We start from the raw sequence: 17912 nt of genomic DNA, 5'->3' as shown, positions 1-17912 counted from the left end.
TTAATATTACCTTGAGAGTGTCCTAAAGAGTCTCTTCAAGATTTCAAAAATATGGCCTTAGAAACATTTTGGGTTAAAAAATAAGATTGTAAACTCTCAAGGAACAGGCAGTTTCTGCTTCCTGTTCTGTGAGCTACTGATTACTTTAGTACTTAACAGGTTGTGGCTAATGAACATTTTTAGCATAATGTGTCATTCTAAAGGCAAAATACGTTTTCTGAAGTGTTCTTTTACTACAGCAATAAGTCATTTTTGTTGGGGGAGTATGTGAATTGACAGTACTCCTCTGTCATTACATGGCTCCTTTTCCATCTCCAGCCTTTAAAAAAAAATCTTGATCTCTGAAAACCAGGGTATCTTTTAAGATAAATTCAAGGTTTCTTTCCTTTTGCCTTCTGGCTTAGAGCATTTAGAGTCTGCTTGGACCAAATTTTCCGGCTTTTCTCTGCAAGCATGAGGCAGGAATCTTACTTTTCACTAAAAATGAAAGTCATTTGACTCCATAAGATGTCTGTCATGTGTGAATCATTACATATACTAGGACTCATGATAAATTGTGCAATTCTTCAACATTGATAACTTTTCTCCTGCTCTTTAATTCAAGAAGTATTGTGAATGAAGGTACAGGAATGGGTAGCATATAGGCCACACAACTCATTTATGAGTTTTAAGGGGAGGGAAAGTAAATGGAAAATTAACTTTGCTGCATTTCTTTGCAATAGAAAGGTGGAGTGCCTCTAATAGATCATAGTACAACTAGGAGTTAGACTTAGTAAACCTGGATTCTGATCCTACAGACTCCTTTATGACATGCTGGGCAAGTCATTTAATGCTCCTAGCCCTTGGTTTCCTATAGCTGAAAAATAAGGATAATGCTTTTTGCAGTAAAGGCTAGATGGTTTTAATGAGTTATAATCTACTCAAATTTATCTCCTCCCTACCTACAGTGATTGCTGGCATCATTTCCAGTGTTTACTAAATGATTAAGTAGGACAACACCATATAGAGGACTATAAATAGAATGGTAAACTTTTTCATAATAGTAGGTTAAGAATAATAAAATCTCAACAGTGATCTATGTAGGGACTGTTGCCAGTGTTTTAAGCATAACATTGATTACATTTGTTCTGAGGAATTTCATGCGATATGGGGTTTAGCAATGGTGGCTTGTTCTCAATGTTGCTAACACTGGTAAAGCAAAAACAGCATTAGCAAAGGTGGAAAGTAATTAGCAAATGTTAGAGCAGACTGCTTTTGAGACTTGGGACAAAATCATCTTGGTTGAACCCTCTCTCTAATGGTTTGCTCACTTTCACTGTTGCTTGAGAGGTTCAGTTGCTGACAACTATTAACAGGATAGTTTCCTACCATGGAAGCTTTTCTGAGATGTGGATTAGTATTAAATTGGGATGTACTAGTAAACCTGTAGGTTCAGACTGTCATTTAAAAAAGCATCAAAAGCAGCTACTATAATAACAGTATATTTAAGAATACCAGACTGTATACAACTGTTGACTTTATATATTAGGCTGCAGTATTTTTCCTTGAAACCAGCCTTTGTATGGATACATAATTAATCTCTGATGCAACTAACAAATATGTGGCTGTTCTGGCAGCATTTTACATTTTTTTTCCCCCCCCCCCCTTTTTTTTTCTTTTCCCTTAAAGGGTACATTACTTGCTTCTCAAAATTCTGCTATTTCATTGCATAAGTGGGCAGGCATTAATCATCTTATTGTTTGGCATACGGGAGATTAGAACTTGATTCCAAACAAAAAAAAAATCAAAACTAGCTTGTTATTTAGTTGGCATTTTTGTTTCTTTTGCTAAAACATGGGATTAAGCTTTGTTTTTAGTTGGAGTTGTTAATATTCAAATGTTGACTCTTGAACACACAAACTCATCTAAGGCACTCTGCATTTGCAAGCAAAGGATGGGAAATATGCACTGCCTTTTATCAAATAATAGTAATTGAACATAGTAACAAGGTATGCAGCTTGTTGTGAAAATACTACAGACAGTCTTTCAAAATTGACAGGATACTGCTACTTTCCTGCACAAAGGTAAACGTGTGGATCTTGTATCGGAAACTACTGAAGCGGAATGAAATGTTGCGGGGGGGCTTTAAATCACAAACGACTTTGAAAAACAGTGTTTTATAAGAGTTGAAGACTCATTTGATACAGTTAGGGTGTAATGCATGGCTTGTTTTATTTGCCAAAGAGATCTTTGCCCTTATAGCACTTAAATCTCAAAACAACTTGCAAATCAGTTAAGTTTCCCAATTTTTGGTAGGTATGTACTATGGGTGTGGTGGTGCTGGTTTTTGCAGACAGGGTAACAGAAAAAGTTAAGTGATTATGCAAGGTTATCTGAAAGCAGCTTTTTCTCTGCTACTCTACTGGTGAGAGAGCAGAATTAGACAAAAAAGACTGAAGAGGGTTCTGTTTTCCATTACCATATCTTAATTGCAAATAATAGAAGTCTTTGGTACAATCACTTAACTTGACGTGTTTAATTCTGCATGATGTTCTATAAAACATGAGGATGTGTGTTGCATTAAAGAAATGTAGGGGTTTGGTTTGTTTCTTTTTGTAACCATTATATGGTATATGCAGTCTGTATTGTGTGTATGGGAAAACTTGGGTTTTGGAACTCAAAAATAGTTCTAGGTATGTACTACCATATTTATATATATATATTTTTTTTATTCCAGGTAAATGATCTGTGCTGGCATGTACGCTGTCTCTCGTGCAGTGTTTGCAGAACTTCTTTAGGAAGGCATACCAGCTGCTATATCAAAGATAAAGACATCTTCTGCAAACTTGATTATTTCAGGTATATCGCTCACAAGTTTAAAAAATGGCTAGCCAATGTGACACTTTCTATTAGGCTGTAAGTAAAAGTTGCACTAGCTGGTCCTTCACCTTCTAGACTTATTTTCAGCAACTCCCAAATAACTGAACCATAATTTTCTTGAAAAGAAATTGTGGAAACACCAGATAATTCATTTAAATATAATTACACAACTTTTGATTTGGTTGGGGGGAGGGATATTTGCACAATGCATCATGATTGCAGAATATTACTGAATGGATCTCTCAGTTATGAGACCCAAGAGGGAATTAAACCCTCGGCTGGCCTCAGCAATGCAATGCAAGACCGTTATAACAACAGACCTTAGAGTCATCACATGGGAATAGTCTCCTTTAAATAGTTCTAGTTCAAGTCTATAAAGTAGAGCTGCAGAATTCCATTCCAAGCCAGACTGAATGTGACTGCTTATAACACAAGACTTAAGGTATCACCTCAAAGTATTACAAAACCTGATCTGCTTCTTAAGTCTCCACAAAACCTGTAAACAGAACATTCCAATAATTATGTATCTGTGTACATACTGTTACTTTTGTAACAGTCAGCACACAATTGGAATAGGATCTTATGCGAGAGAGAATCTGTTAACCATTACTGGCATCAAAAAGAGCCGCGGGGCTTCTGAAACTGACAAATAAAAGGTGAAGTTATGCCCCCCCCATCCAAAATTGGTGGGAATCTTGCCAGTGTGAGAGAGCACTGTCAGGATTTCGCCCCAAACCCTAAAGTGGTAGGGGAGATTCAACACGGGTAGCTAAACTGCCCACGATCAATTATCAGAGTACTAATACCAAAAGAAATTAGATTAAGCTAAGTTTTGCTCTTGGTGGGTTCATGTTTTTAAGTGAAGGGACTGATAGGTATTCAACCTCTTGTAAGAATGAGCTGTTTACTCAGGTACCTTAAGCTGAATTCAAAATCCTAAATTTATGTTCAAGATTTTCCAGAATGTATGCTTGTATGTCATGGAAGTATCCTAGTCATTGTGTTGTTCTTGAAACTATAGTCACATTCTCACAGGGAAACATGTTCCCAGCATTGCAAACGTACCTGGGTATTTAAATTTCTCTTAAAGATAAGAAGAAAGTACAGCAACTACATGTTTTTGTTTTTCTTTCTCCTGGTTTATTTCCTGAAGTCTAGTTTCTCTCCCTCTGGAAATTCTCTGCTTTAATCTTTGGTTAGTTGTTAAAGAAATCGTATAGTTAAATACAAGAGTTTGGGCTACCAAGCTACTTTGTCAACATGAAATAATGTTTGAATAATTGCAGGGTCATAGAACACGGGGTCAATAGCACAAGGAGACAGCTGACAATCCATTAGAAAAAGAGCTTTAGAAAGTGAGGGTTGGGGACTGGATATCTGTGAATTCACTTTAGTAATTGGATGACTAATACCTTCCTGAAGACAGAAGGCAAAATTTAAACTCTTTAAATGAGCAGTGGTCTGTTCTTAAAACCACCAGGTGCAAATTCTTAACTGTTTCTGTAAATGTAAATGTGACAGTCCTCTGACTATGAATATGATCAGTACACTTTAAATTCTAACTACTTTTCTTCATCAGCTTGCCACTAATTTTCCCAGAGTGACAGTTTAGTCTAAAATGACTTGCTTCTGTGATTTATCCTTTTGTTTACCCCTGTTGTAGACGGTATGGAACCCGTTGTTCACGCTGCGGTAGACACATCCATTCTACTGACTGGGTCCGAAGGGCTAAAGGAAATGTGTATCACTTGGCATGCTTTGCCTGCTTCTCCTGCAAAAGACAGCTTTCCACTGGGGAGGAGTTTGCTTTGGTTGAAGAGAAAGTCCTTTGTAGAATACACTACGACTGTATGTTGGACAACCTAAAAAGAGAAGTTGAAAATGGTAATATTCTCTTTTGGTATTAAATATCATTTGCCATTGTTGCTTTATTTCGGCTTCCTTGAGAGCAATTCTCTAGCTTTAAGGCTAGAGCTGTATGTATGCGAACTAAATGTTGCTCACATGATTTGATGCATTTGCTTGTATTCTTGTACATTCAACTTGCTTTCTATACTTCTGAAGAAAACAAAGCAAATCTTATTCAGATAGATAGGTAAATAATATCAAAGACTAACAAATTTAGGAAACCTATTTCAGAATAGTGTGACTTGCTAACTAATATTAGCTTGAATTATTAACAGACTCTTTTAAAACTTGTCAGGGAATGGGATTAATGTGGAAGGAGCATTATTAACAGAACAAGATGTTAATCATCCAAAACCAGCAAAAAGAGCTCGGACCAGCTTCACAGCAGATCAACTCCAGGTAGAGGCAGCACTGTAACCATTTGAAACCAACTGTTAAAACTAGATGCATATAAACATTGTTGTGTATGCCGTAAATTGGATAAATTATCAAGACAGCATGTTCCTGCAATATTTTGTTAGCTTTAGCAATTTAATATGGAGTAGTTAGTTAGTCTTCAAGCTTTTTATTTCCCTGGGGGCAGCTGGTATATGCTGCAAAATGGAAACCGAAATGTTGATCTATTTTGGCTGCTTGATTAAATAAATTTCATCAGACATTTACGTCACTACTGTAATTACATGTAAAGATGAAGAACTTTCAGAACTATGTAATATGAAGAGAGATGCTATGGAAATCTATTACATGTGGCTCCTTAGGACACTAGTTGGTTGGAGTTTTAGATTTCATTAGAACTCCACAATCAGCCCTTTAATGACAATCAAGGTTGTGTGTCTTCAGAATTGGGAAGTATTATGTTCACATCAGCATAAACAGGAACCCCCAGGTTGACTCCAATCAAATGACCCTTCCTTATTTTATCCAGGAGGGTGCAGAAGGAGTATAATTGTACAATTTTCTGCTAAAGGTTGATTATGTCCTTGGAGAAGGAAAGGCAAAAGTATTCTTGGTATGCTTATGTGCAACCAAAATGACTGTTCTATACGTTATATAAATGGCAATAAGGAAAGCTATCAAGTGAATATTCCTTGCCCCTCACCTCCTGTCCTGAATGACCTGACTTTTTTTCTGAACTGTTCAAATCTTGTTTCTATCCATTGAAATTTATGTTAGCCACTGTAACTGAGTGTAGCATTGACTTTAATTTTCAGAATATTAGCTTGAATATTCAAGCTTCCTGTTTTTAGGAAGTACCTCCTGCAGGGTTGGGTTGAGTGGGGTAGATATAAATTCATTTTCATAGCATTTAAAGTGTCAGCACCAAGAGGCTCACTACCACTGTTTGCATTTTGTTTCAAGGCATAGTGCTAAAGTATTTTTTCTCATGTCCCTCTTCACCAGCTCAGTCACTGGATATGTTTCTTCCTGCAAGCAAGAACTCATGTGAGGCATTATGCATGTTTTGGGATGTTGAATTGAAACTCTTGTGAGGTCAGGTCTGTTCTAAAGGGAGTTGGCTGGCTGAACCTGCTCTGTTACTCATGGCTTCCTTCCATATCAGGATTGTCTTGTTCTGGATTTCTAGCTTTGGACCAGGTCTCTCTTCTGATATCAAATCACCCAAGCATCACTGTCTTTCCTGAAAATAAACCATTTTCTATCATAAATTATTTTAGAACTTTACAGAGAATCTTGGTTTATCTTTCAGAGACTGAAATGTATGACCAGTTTCAGCTTCACCACCAAACATAGCTTCAGACCATGCATTTAAAGACTCCAAGTCTTATAGGCTAGGCAGAGGGGGGCCTAACTTAATTATTTCTACATTTTATTCTTTCTACATGTCCCCATTTACATAGTGTAACTGTTTTCTTCAGTCTTTCATTCTTGATCAAGACTGGATATTTAAGGCCTTGTACTTTCCCCAAGACAAAATGGTAGTTCTGGTGGTCTCTTAGGAAAGAGAGATTTTATTCTCCCAGACCTTGATGATACAGGTAGAATAATGAGCACATGCCCTAGTGAGAGGGTAGCATTCTTGTTAATTAGTGTGTGATACTTGGGTCAACAAGACCATCTTTTTGCAGGATCTAATTCTAAAACTGAATGTCCAGTTCAGTTCCTAGCTAGTACTCAACTGTTACAGTCTAATGTATTCCCCTTGGGCTTAGGGCAGGATGCCCTCAATTTATATAGCTTGGCAGTGTTATAGATAAGCTTTCATTCACATGCGACTAACTTTTGGTTTCTCTGTTGCCTCACCTTGAACTCTGTTTGGTTGGCATGTTCTTATTCCTTAACAATAAAACGAAACATTCACTAGGTGACCGACCTCTTGGGCAGTAATAAAGATGGACAGAGTAATGAAAGAAACTGGGCACTTAATTCATAATGTATCACATGGCTGGCTGTTGGAGAGTGTTCTCAATCGGAGGTCAGAATCTCCATTGCCACTTTAGCCACTGATGGAGAAGGCATAGATGCAGAGTATTTTAGCAATAATCTGGAGGAGACATCAAAGAGGAAGTTGGGATGAAGACTAATGAGACTGGGGCCCGAGAGTCCTACCTTCTCTGCTGTCTATGCTAAAAATGGACAATAGTTTCATCTCCTTGAGCCTCTTGTATTGCAGCAAACCCCAGACCTTATAGACTGACAAGCCCATTGTCTCCTATTAAATACCTGTGAATTATTTGAATTAACCCTTGTCTTGGAACAATGACAGCTAATTTGACTTAATTGCCATTTAAACCTCCTGTGTAAACAGCTGGGACAGACCTGTTTAGATGCGACTGGTATCCCAGTCTAATTAGCATTGCATCAAACCAGTTGTCTGTTGTGTGTGTTTTTTAGCCCAAGTTGTGGAGAGACTCCAATCCAAAGCAGCTGCTAAACCAGATTGAACCAAGGGAATTGGCATGTACCAATTAGACTTTCTGTTGATTTACCACAGAAGAAAACTTAACTCCTATCCTATCCAACTTTAATTAATTAATGGTATCTTAGTTTTACAGGATGACTGAAAAAAACAAAAAAACAACAAACTTTTCCAGAGCCTGTTAGATTTAGAACTGAATAATTTTTGCTATAGATTCAATCTTGTATCTCTTTGCCTTTCACCTGGGTGGGCAGAAGCTTCTAGGGAACTACAGCTTAAATATGGTATTGCCCTACAGACTGCATATTTATCTAGGGGTTCTTGGACTCGGGAGTTAATGCAACTTTCTTAAATCATCTTCCTTTCCGCATGGAACCTTGTGATCTGGGACTCAATTTGGTCTACATTATAGTTGCCTGTCTCTAGCCTTTCCTCTTGATTCATGAAGCTTGTTTGCACCCTCAAAATAATGTGGGCAGAATCTATCCTTTCTAAATTTAACTCCAGCTCATATCTGTCTTTGGGGCATTCACAGCTGCTATCATCATGCTTCATTGTGATCTTTGATTTGAAACCACATTAAAGCAGCGTACAGAGACAAGTTTGGGTAGTTCCATCTGCTTGTTCAGAATAATTTAAGTACCTCTCTGGGAACAGGAGTAATGCCTCTCTCCCAGAAATATGAGAAACTACTACCTGCACATGTTACATACCTTTATATTACTTGCAAACTGACATGGGGAAACTTCTTTAGCGAATGATTTATGGAAGGCTAAGATTTTTCTATTTGGTAACCAAGACATCTGTTCTTTAGTTGTATCCACAAATACATATCTGCTTTGGAATTCAAAGAGGCTTTCAAATTCTCAAAGGGCAGGAAATCAATGAGAACTGAGGTGGCAGTCTCAGCCTAAGCATCCCACCCTGTCATGTCTTGTTTTGGTAATATGGAAATCAGGTCCTCCTTTAATTTTTTATGGACATTTGGCATAAGCTGAATACAAATTTAATGCTCAGGAAATCTGAATAGGTTCATCCAGCTACCAAGTTACTTTTATGTAAAAGCAGCTAATGCACACCTCATAGTGCTCTATATTCAAAGCACTGTACAAACTTTGACTCCACAAGAGCTTTATTTTTTTTCATGTTTCCATCTGCTGGTAGGAGGACTTATACCCACTATATGGGCTGGCATATTGGGACTTGGAGAAACTCGATTAACAAGTAAGAGACTAATTTTTCCCATATGAAAATTATAGCAACAGAATGGGCTTCCAGTTAAGAGAAAGCAGTTGCTGATGTAAAACATCAAATATAGTAAATGGGCTAAATCAACTTTGTAAAGGAAATGAAACTTATTGCATTAGCCTATGAAACAGCTGAAGAAAAAGTGTGGGAGTGACAACAACTCCTGAAAAGTTATGGTAAAACTAAATTTTGAAGAAATTATAGCTCCTAAGGAGGAGCAAATGGAGTGGACAGCCAGTTGCATCCAAAGCTCTGGACCAGAGAAGGTCAGGCAGTATTCATGGGTTATACAATGCAGTAAAAGAGGTGGTTCTCTTTAAAGAATGTCCTGAATCTCAAAAGAAAAAAAACCCCCAAAGTTCTGTATGAGCATCTTGTAGAAACAAAACCAACAGACTTTTTCCCCTCCCCTGAGAACTGCACAGCTGGAAGAAGAGAAACACCCCTAGTTTGGACTGCTTCCAACTTAGAGTTGTACCATTTTACATCTTAGAAACAGAAGTGGGTTTTCTGGCAGTACCATGCCCTCTAACACATTTACAAATGTTTGCATAGGGAGTGAGATTGCAGTAGGGTAGAGGTTCTGTTTATTTTCAGCTAGGTGAAGTGGAACCCATGGAAAGGGGAGGACAGAATGAATATCAAGATAGGAGTCCAAAAGTCACTACTTAAACAAAAGAATGTCCAAGCTTTTCAATGTACAGGGATTATAAATACAAGAGGGAAAGGTATATTGTGCATGACTGGGGTAGTTAGTGCTCTGTGAGATGCTCCAGTTTGGTTCACATTAAAACAAAATTTGCAAACCTGCAAATGATTGAAGGATAGATTGCTTCACTTGGTTCCCCAAAACACAGAAATAAGAGAATCTAAAATTATTGGCACAGAATTTGCAGCAAAAAGCCACAAAATTAAAACTATTACAGGCCTTAAATAAGAAATATTCTTTCAGGCTGTAATAATGCCTTTCATCTGATGGGACCCCAGATAGTGTGGCTGCATATCGTTAAGAAGTAGCAGCATTCTACCCCAGAAATGGACTGTTTCAGTTGCTGGCAAATAACTCATACACAGCAGCAAACTAGTTTGCAGACTAACACAGCAGCATAGGGAAGAAAGTAAAAATTCAAGTTTTTTAGTTCAAGATGCTGAAGGGATTGGTCTGAATTTGATTATAATACAGATTAAATTGATATCTGCATCTACAAAATGGCCATTATTTTATGATAAATAAGTTTCCATAAAAAGTGTTGCACTATGGAGTCCTTAACATCATGTTAATCTTAAGCAGTGGCAGGAACAGTTTATAGCCTGCATGTCATTCAGAGATGGATTAAAGGTAAATGTGGCAAACTCAGGGCCTCAAAATTACATGCATATTTCAGGGCAGCTGGAAAAGGATTAAGTGGGGATCCTCTTTAGAATACAGACTGAGATTGATTGACTGGTCTCTTTGAACCTGTCAAACTGAAAGTTCATTCCTTGCCCCCATTGTGTATTAAGTGGTCTGGAGCTATAGACATTTTCTTAATCAACCATATTTGGATTAGTCTGCAATGAATTCTCTTCCATAATCCCCCTCTAGTGAAATCATAACTGAATTTCTTTTCCCTCACTGACTAGTACAAAACAGAATAAAGCTAAGTTTCTGAATGTGGCCACTTTTTATCAGAGTAAGAGACAATATCAGAAGATAATTTTTCCCCCCTTTTTAATGATGTACTGGGACAGCATGTTTGAACAACTAATTGATATAAGCATTATCCTCTGAAATTGACCAAGAAGCTTTATGAGCACATCAATTAAAAATCTTATCTTTTCAGGTTATGCAAGCACAGTTTGCTCAGGACAACAATCCAGATGCACAGACCCTACAAAAACTGGCAGAAAGAACAGGCTTGAGCAGGCGTGTGATACAGGTGACTGTACTAAATTGCTTACTTAATTCTAGGTCTGCGACTTCCATAAGAACTTGCCATAACTTAATTTTCTTACTGGATGTAAATTCTTCTTTTGGAAAAAGATCTATACAGTGGTTTAAGTGTAACTCCAGGTCAAACTTCCTGAGTCAGGGATAGAATTAGAACATTCATATTTGTTAGACCAGGGAGGGAGGATACAACATAAGCACCTAAAACTGTTGTCTTTTAAAAATATATCTTTACTGTATGTCCTATGCATCAAAACTTATTTAAAAAAGAAAATCAGGAAATTGCTTCTTTTTTTTAAAGCAAGGTTTAATCACATTTATCTACTTTCCAAAATTGTGCACCAAATTCACGCTGTAAAAATATTAACGTTTTGTGGCTATTTGTTAACTTATCTAGAGATACCTTAATCCACAAATCCATCCAAAACTCTAGCTCAAACACAGAATCAAAATTTTGGCTGGAAGCCCTTCGCATTCAATATGATTACTATTATCCTACCCTGACTTTCTCTTATCTTATCCATAGCCTAAAAGTTTGACAGAATATGTCTGTAAATTGAAGCCCCTGGCTAATGGGACCACATTTCAAAGGATGGAGGCCAGTCTGTTACAGATTACAAGAAATAAAACTGGAATCAGAGGATATTTTGACCTTCCTTTCAACAATTTTGGGGCACAGCAGTAGAGCATTTGAGGTATCTTGCTACAGATCCAGAGTTGAGAGGGGGAGAGTCTCACTCTGGACTTTTCACTGAAAGCTGTCCCCAGTCAACCCAGCTGTAAATGGATACCAGAGTCATTCAGGCCACAAAATCAAAGGTGACAGGATGTGACACTTACCACTTCAGTCCCTTGTGCACCACTAGTGACAGAATTTGGTATGCCTCAACTATCTAGCTCACCATAGCATGTGTGCTTTGACCTATTTTTGACTGTTCCATTTAAGAACCTATATACTCTGACACTAAACTTAAACTTAAATTAAAACCAAGGGTTTTATCATATTGGCATATCAAAATAAATGCAGTGAATCAACATGATGCAACTTTTTTCCCCCTTTGCAGGTGTGGTTTCAAAACTGTAGAGCACGTCATAAGAAACATGTTAGTCCTAATCACTCATCTACTGCTCCTGTCACAGCAGTTCAACCATCTAGGCTGTCTCCACCAATGTTAGAAGAAATGGCATACTCTGCATATGTACCCCAAGATGGGACTATGTTAACTGCTCTACATAGTTATATGGATGGTAGGTACAATAACTTACTGTAATTCTTTGTAAGTCTGAGAATAAGATGAAGGAGGCTTTATGAGCTGCAGCAAGAATAGTTACCAGTTGATGAATAGTAAATACATTTATTCAATTTCTTATTCCCAGTATTCATTGTATGAAACTTCTTAGTACTTTAGCTGCTATCTACACTTCATTTAAGAGGTGAGTGTCTTAGTATCTTTGCTGTAAAGCATAGCTACAAATTTGGTTAAGATGAATGTACTTTCTCCATACTATGGATGCTAGAGATAAGAAATTGTATATTTAACACTTCACTTTTTGCAGTTCATTGTAGAAATGTAATTCTTACTAACTTTTAAGGTAACTTTAAAAGAAAACAGTTTGCAATTTTTTTTTTTTTTTAATCTCCCAAAGTCAGAGTTTTTTAGATATACTGTTCTGTTGAGACTTGTATACCAAGCATTGAAGGGATTAGTAGAAATTGATAAAAGATCTAGCAATTTCCTGCAGACCAGGGTTCTTCCCACAGTCATGCTGGAGAGCTGACTTACTGCATAGTTGTTTCATAACCAGATATCCAAAATTTAGTTCTGGTTCATAATACAGACTGGAAATTAGCTGTGTTTTGCAACCACATTGAAGCCCACATTACAGGTCTGAACCATGTTTGTAACTAGGTTAGAGAATAACTGTTGTCCTGGGCACTGGTGCCTCCTGATAGTGGGGGGGGCACCAGCAGCTGATCACTGACCGGGAGGGAAGGCAGTCCCCCAGCGGCAGATTGCTGGCAGCACTTCTATTGGCACCCCCACAATCTCAGGGGGGACACTGGCAGTTGCCCCCCACTCCCCAGCTGGCAAGGGCCAATCTCAGAGGGGGCACGTGCCCCCCATGCATCGCCTATGACTGTTGTAATTGGGTTCCTTGATACAATTGTAGCTGTAGTTGCAGACAGGGTCCCAGTTAACTTTCTTCCAAAACTGCATTATAATGTGCCTGAATGGGGTATAGATGGAGCTGGCACTAATTTATTGTGCTCCAGAATGAAGGGTTAGAAATGACTGTAACACTGTGCTTCAGAGTGGCTAAACTCCTTATTTAACTGTACTAGTGAAAATATTGCAATTTGCTGGTCTGGTCCAAATACTACAGTGGTGTATGGGGTGGTATGAATTTTTTTTGGTTTGTTTTTGTTTGCAAATATTTTTTGCTTCCAACAAGGTTGACCAGTAAATCTTTCTATTTTTGTAGCTCATTCACCTACAGCTCTTGGACTCCAGCCCTTGCTACCCCATTCAATGACACAACTGCCAATAAGTCACACCTAATTCCTTTCTTTCAGGGATATAAGCTATTGAGGATGTAATCTCAAGAGTCATTTATTGTGTATTAAAATATCATTGAAAAGATATTAATGTTAATTTTTTAATTTAACATCCAAAGCGTTTTCAAGACCATGCCCAGATATGTAAGTATAGTTGGCCTGCAAGACACTTTTATGGATTCTGCATAAATAACTATTATGTTGTTTACAAGACTTATTGAAAACACCTTTTTTGTATTGTCTGGAAGTAGTCCACTCTAGTTATGTGTTTGTTAATTTATTTGTCATCAAAAAGAGCACTTTGCCTAACAGAAAGGACTGACAATTGTGCAAAATGTTTACAACTCTTTGTGAAATTGTAGCTTATCATTTGTTTGTACCTGTAAGTTATTGTTATAAAAAAAGTACTACCTGTATTTGAGTTATATACAGCCTATACTTTAAAGCTTATGTCTGAGTTGGCTAAAATAAATTTCAGTTGCAAATATTTTCAAAATGGAACCGAATAAACTTTCTGCTGTAGCATGCTAAGCAAACACATTCTCGTGTTTTATGGCTGAGCTCTGTTCACATAGTTAACAATATTAAGCACATCTAAAATATGCATCAATCTGGTTCTCCTGGAACAAGATGATACTATCCATTAACTTTCAAAATACATTTATTTACAAAAGTATTCTTAAATATTTCAAATATATACCATAAGAGGAAGCTATATTGTATACCTACCTCAGACCCGGACAAAGGTGTGGGCGAACAAAGCATCTGCCCGGGGCCCGGACAGTAAGGGGGAATGAAAATGGTACTTTTTCTCCCTGTTGTCCAATTTATTATTATTATTATTATTATTATTATTATTATTATTATCTTTTGTGAAGAGGGGACAGATACTAAAAGTTTGCTCAGGGCTACCAGGAGTCTAGATATGTCATTGACTTACCTTGCAGGAGCACAGTGCAACCCTGTATGTTTGTGTGCACATGCACAGCTCGGGGATGGAATAGCGAGTAAACTAGGGAAGACTGATAATTGTGCTGCCTCCCCAACTTCCATTATTGAATTTAATAACGGAAGTCGGCAAGTAGGAACTTTTTATTTAAATAATCAATTTTGATCTTGTTTCTCAGTTGGTGGGTTTCTTTCAATCTTCTTTCTAAAGAGGTTGATTTTTTTCTTGATTAGAATAATTGATTTTTTTTTTGTTGCTAAGTATGAGGATGACAAGTATTTCTATACATGTTTAACCAAGTATGAGTGCTTGACACTTCTGATTCTTCACCACCTATATTTGGTGAACAACATTTTTCTTATTACGAGATCAATATTTTACTTTTTCAGCTAACACTAGGTGGAAATTGAAATTCAGTTAGAGTGCACAAGCAGCACCTACCAGATTACCATTAAATGGTTCAAAATTAAATGCAAGACATTTGCAGTGTTTTCTTAAACAAGGAACAAAAATTAGTGCCATCACTGGTTTTTAAGCTTTTAGAACTGTCAGATATCATCTTCATACCTACCCATTTGTGTAACAGGAGAAAACAAAGCTCTTCAATTGCTCCCCCCAACCCCAACTCCTAGTTGGCTTTATACCTTTGAATGTATTCATCTTTGAAGTGTTAGTTTTGAATAAAACTGAAATTAAGAAAATATATTCAAAAGAATTATTTTTGTACTTGCAGATAAGAGTATTACTGGCAAAAGTTTTATATCTTCAGTGGTTTTCATTTTTTGGCCAAAAGCTATAGCTAACAGGCTTTTCTTGAGTGGGTTTTTCTGAGTGAAATAAGGAACTTAATGAACTGCAAAACTAGGTTTGAAACAGCCCCTTGTTAGCTTTCAGAAATCAGTATCTTGCTGACATCATAAAAAATATATGGCTGGAAGGAACCCCAGGGGATCACCTAATCCACCTCCCTTCTCAAGCCAGGATTATACTTATCCAAACCAACCCATCCCATCTCTGTCTAACCTATTCTTAAAACAACTTTGTCATACAACTACAAGGCACACTGCTCCCAAACACCAATAAACACTTGAAAAGGAAAGAGATTCAGAAGCTTGCACTTGATGGGCTGTGGGAAAGAAGGGGGAAATCGACTTTTTGCTGCTGTTTTTGTTTGGTCCGCTGTCTCTGCATGAGGGTTAGTAAAGTGGTGGAACAGCTACTGCCTCCTACAGGTCCTGCCTTGCACATACAGAAGCTACATAGTGCTCTTTTAGTCTCTCCCAAACTTCTCCAGCTGGCTACACCCTTCCACCATAGGGGTGCTCAGGTAGTTTCCCAAGGAGCAGTGGAGGAGACACAGTTCACATTTTAGGGTTATCTCATGGCCCAGACAGCAAAGCTCTGAGAACTTGGTCTCCTCCCCAAGAGGAAATGTGAGCTTTTGTTGATGCTAGTATTTATGGACACCTTTTGCTGGTGGAAGAGCTCTTTCTTACTGTTTCCTGAGACTTTTAAGGGGAGTAAATGGGGGAGAAGCAGGCAGTGAAAAAAAACATAACCTTTCTATGGGATGAAACTACAGACTAAAGGCAGAGAGGCAGCATGGGAACAATAGTGGCTTGAGAGATGTCACAGAATAAACCACAAACATTTAAATGGCAACTTTACCATCATCACTGACACAGTTGCATGAGGAAACACAGCACTCTACTTATGTGAACTACCCCTTCAAAGTCATAAATATAGGTGCACTCTCAGAGTCGTGCTATTGCAGCCAATTCCATTGTTAATCTCTCCCTTTCCTTAGAGATGTCCGAGAAATCAGTGTCCTGTTTGCCAGGTACCATGGTGTCTAATTTTCAATTGTGGAGTTTCAGAGAAAATGAAGAAAATATTTAAGACAAATTAACTTTCAGTGCTGAATCCTTTGACAGTCAGCTCTAGCTGTCTGCTATTCTAAGCATCTCTATGTAACTAGTACAGTTAATAGCTACATGAACTGTATGCCTGCTGCAGAAAGCATACCATTTCAAGCTTTGAGAATAGAAGAAATTTCTAGTTATAAAATGCTACAAAATTTTGGATTTTTTTTTTTTTTGTAGAAAGGAAAGTTGATGCAGGTGTGTGTATTCTTGGGAAGGTGGCCTAAATACAAGCAGGTAGGAGGGGTGTCCATTGGAAGCTTCAAAATATGGTCTTCAGAGAGATCAATCCCTTCTCCTAATTTTTCTTTCTATTCCAAATCAGCCTTAGCTGGGCATAATAGAAACCATATAAATGGGTTATCTAATGTTAATGCTCATGCTTTATATCAATTTTAATGTTACAATGTTTGTTTAAAGATGTGCAGGCTTCTTTTTTTATGAATAGTTGATATTTCTGTCAGTATTCTGTTTCAGCATCTAGGAGCTGAGCTTCATGCTATCACTGACTTTAATAGGAGTTTGCAATTCATAGCTCTAGGAGGATAAGGCTGAACATGTTCAAGTGTCTTCTAGTGATCAGACAGATGAAGACAGAAGTACTTGTTCTGCAAGTCTTTCCATCTTCATATAATTTACAAGTTAGGTTTTTGCTAGGTGGGAAAGGTTTACATTACTTGGCTGCTGTGATGGATTAAACCCAGCCTACTCTCTCCTCTCTAGCTTTGAGACCATTGACTAGCTATCAAAATTTAAAATGTTTAAATTAAAGGGTTAAATTTCAGCTTTTTATGCGAAGTCAAAACAGTGTGCAAAATAAATCATGGATCATTAGTGTAACGTTAAAATAATAAAGAAAAAGGAATCTTTAGATGTTCTGTTTATTTAATAGGAGATTCCAGAATCCTCCCCTTAGTTATTTATCTTCAAAGATTTTTTCTGGAAGAGTGACATCTAGTGACAAAGTGCTGTTGCTGTAGCTGAACAGAGCAGCATCTCGTACTATTCCCATACTTTATCTTAATATGTTAGGTCTGCATTGCACATTGCACAATGTAAACATGCATTCCAGACTCAAACTTTTTAAAGAAAATTAACTCTTAAGGAGACAGTTGCCAATACCTTAGTGCAGTAGCTCTTTCCTTTCAATGTGGGGCAGGGCAGAATGACAGGTATTTTTTCCTTACCTGTTTTCTGTAGGAAAGGCATACTCAACAGTAAGCTACATAATCCTGTCTCAGCTTCTGCTTTTAAAGAGTGACATTGGCTTGCCATACCTACATGATTGGGGTTCTGAATACAGTCTTACTTTATAATAATTTTGAGCACAAGATGTCTTGCCTATGGCAGGATAACTTATATTTAATGACTTTTGCAGCCAAAGGCATGTTTCAAGTAATGATCTCTCTTGAAATAAAGTTGAGCCAGGAATAACAGATCTGTAACAGATATGGGTGAAGGTTATGTTAAATGTATCGGCTTGTGTCTGTTTCTAGACTGTCCTGGACACAAGGCATACAGCAGGCACCTGTTCTATGTATTAATAAAGCTTTTGATTGAAGATCATGCTCTTAGGCAAGGGATTTGATAGAGGAATAATATCTCCAGTAGATAGCCTAGCATGACGTTATGGGCAAAGCATACACATAACACAGGCAAAT

The 17912-nt window shown here is 37.5% G+C and overlaps 1 protein-coding gene across 1 annotated transcript; it reads left to right on the top strand.

Moving 5' to 3' along the window:
• The first annotated feature begins 1146 nt into the window (after nt 1–1146).
• On the top strand, nt 1147–13909 carry LHX8 (LIM homeobox 8). Its single transcript, XM_006021776.3, has 7 exons — nt 1147–1191; nt 2717–2838; nt 4523–4743; nt 5063–5166; nt 10717–10812; nt 11888–12071; nt 13308–13909. Exons 1-7 carry the CDS (start codon nt 1147–1149, stop codon nt 13382–13384), a joined length of 849 nt encoding a protein of 282 aa, XP_006021838.1. The 3' UTR covers nt 13385–13909.
• Nucleotides 13910–17912: the final 4003 nt, after the last annotated feature.

The sequence above is a fragment of the Alligator sinensis genome, unplaced genomic scaffold (assembly GCF_000455745.1).
Source record: "Alligator sinensis unplaced genomic scaffold, ASM45574v1 scaffold853_1, whole genome shotgun sequence".
Taxonomy (NCBI): domain Eukaryota; kingdom Metazoa; phylum Chordata; order Crocodylia; family Alligatoridae; genus Alligator; species Alligator sinensis.
The sequence above is the reverse complement of the archived record's forward strand: the minus strand, read 5'-3'. Positions and strand labels throughout refer to the sequence as shown.

Excerpts from the sequence above, each read along its gene's own strand:
- LHX8 (XM_006021776.3), top strand. The coding sequence starts at position 1,147 with ATGGGGTTTAGCAATGGTGGCTTGTTCTCAATGTTGCTAACACTG. Across the intron at positions 4,744-5,062 it reads AAAAAGAGAAGTTGAAAATG|GGAATGGGATTAATGTGGAA; the intron begins GTAATATTCTCT and ends AAAACTTGTCAG. Across the intron at positions 5,167-10,716 it reads TCACAGCAGATCAACTCCAG|GTTATGCAAGCACAGTTTGC; the intron begins GTAGAGGCAGCA and ends TTATCTTTTCAG.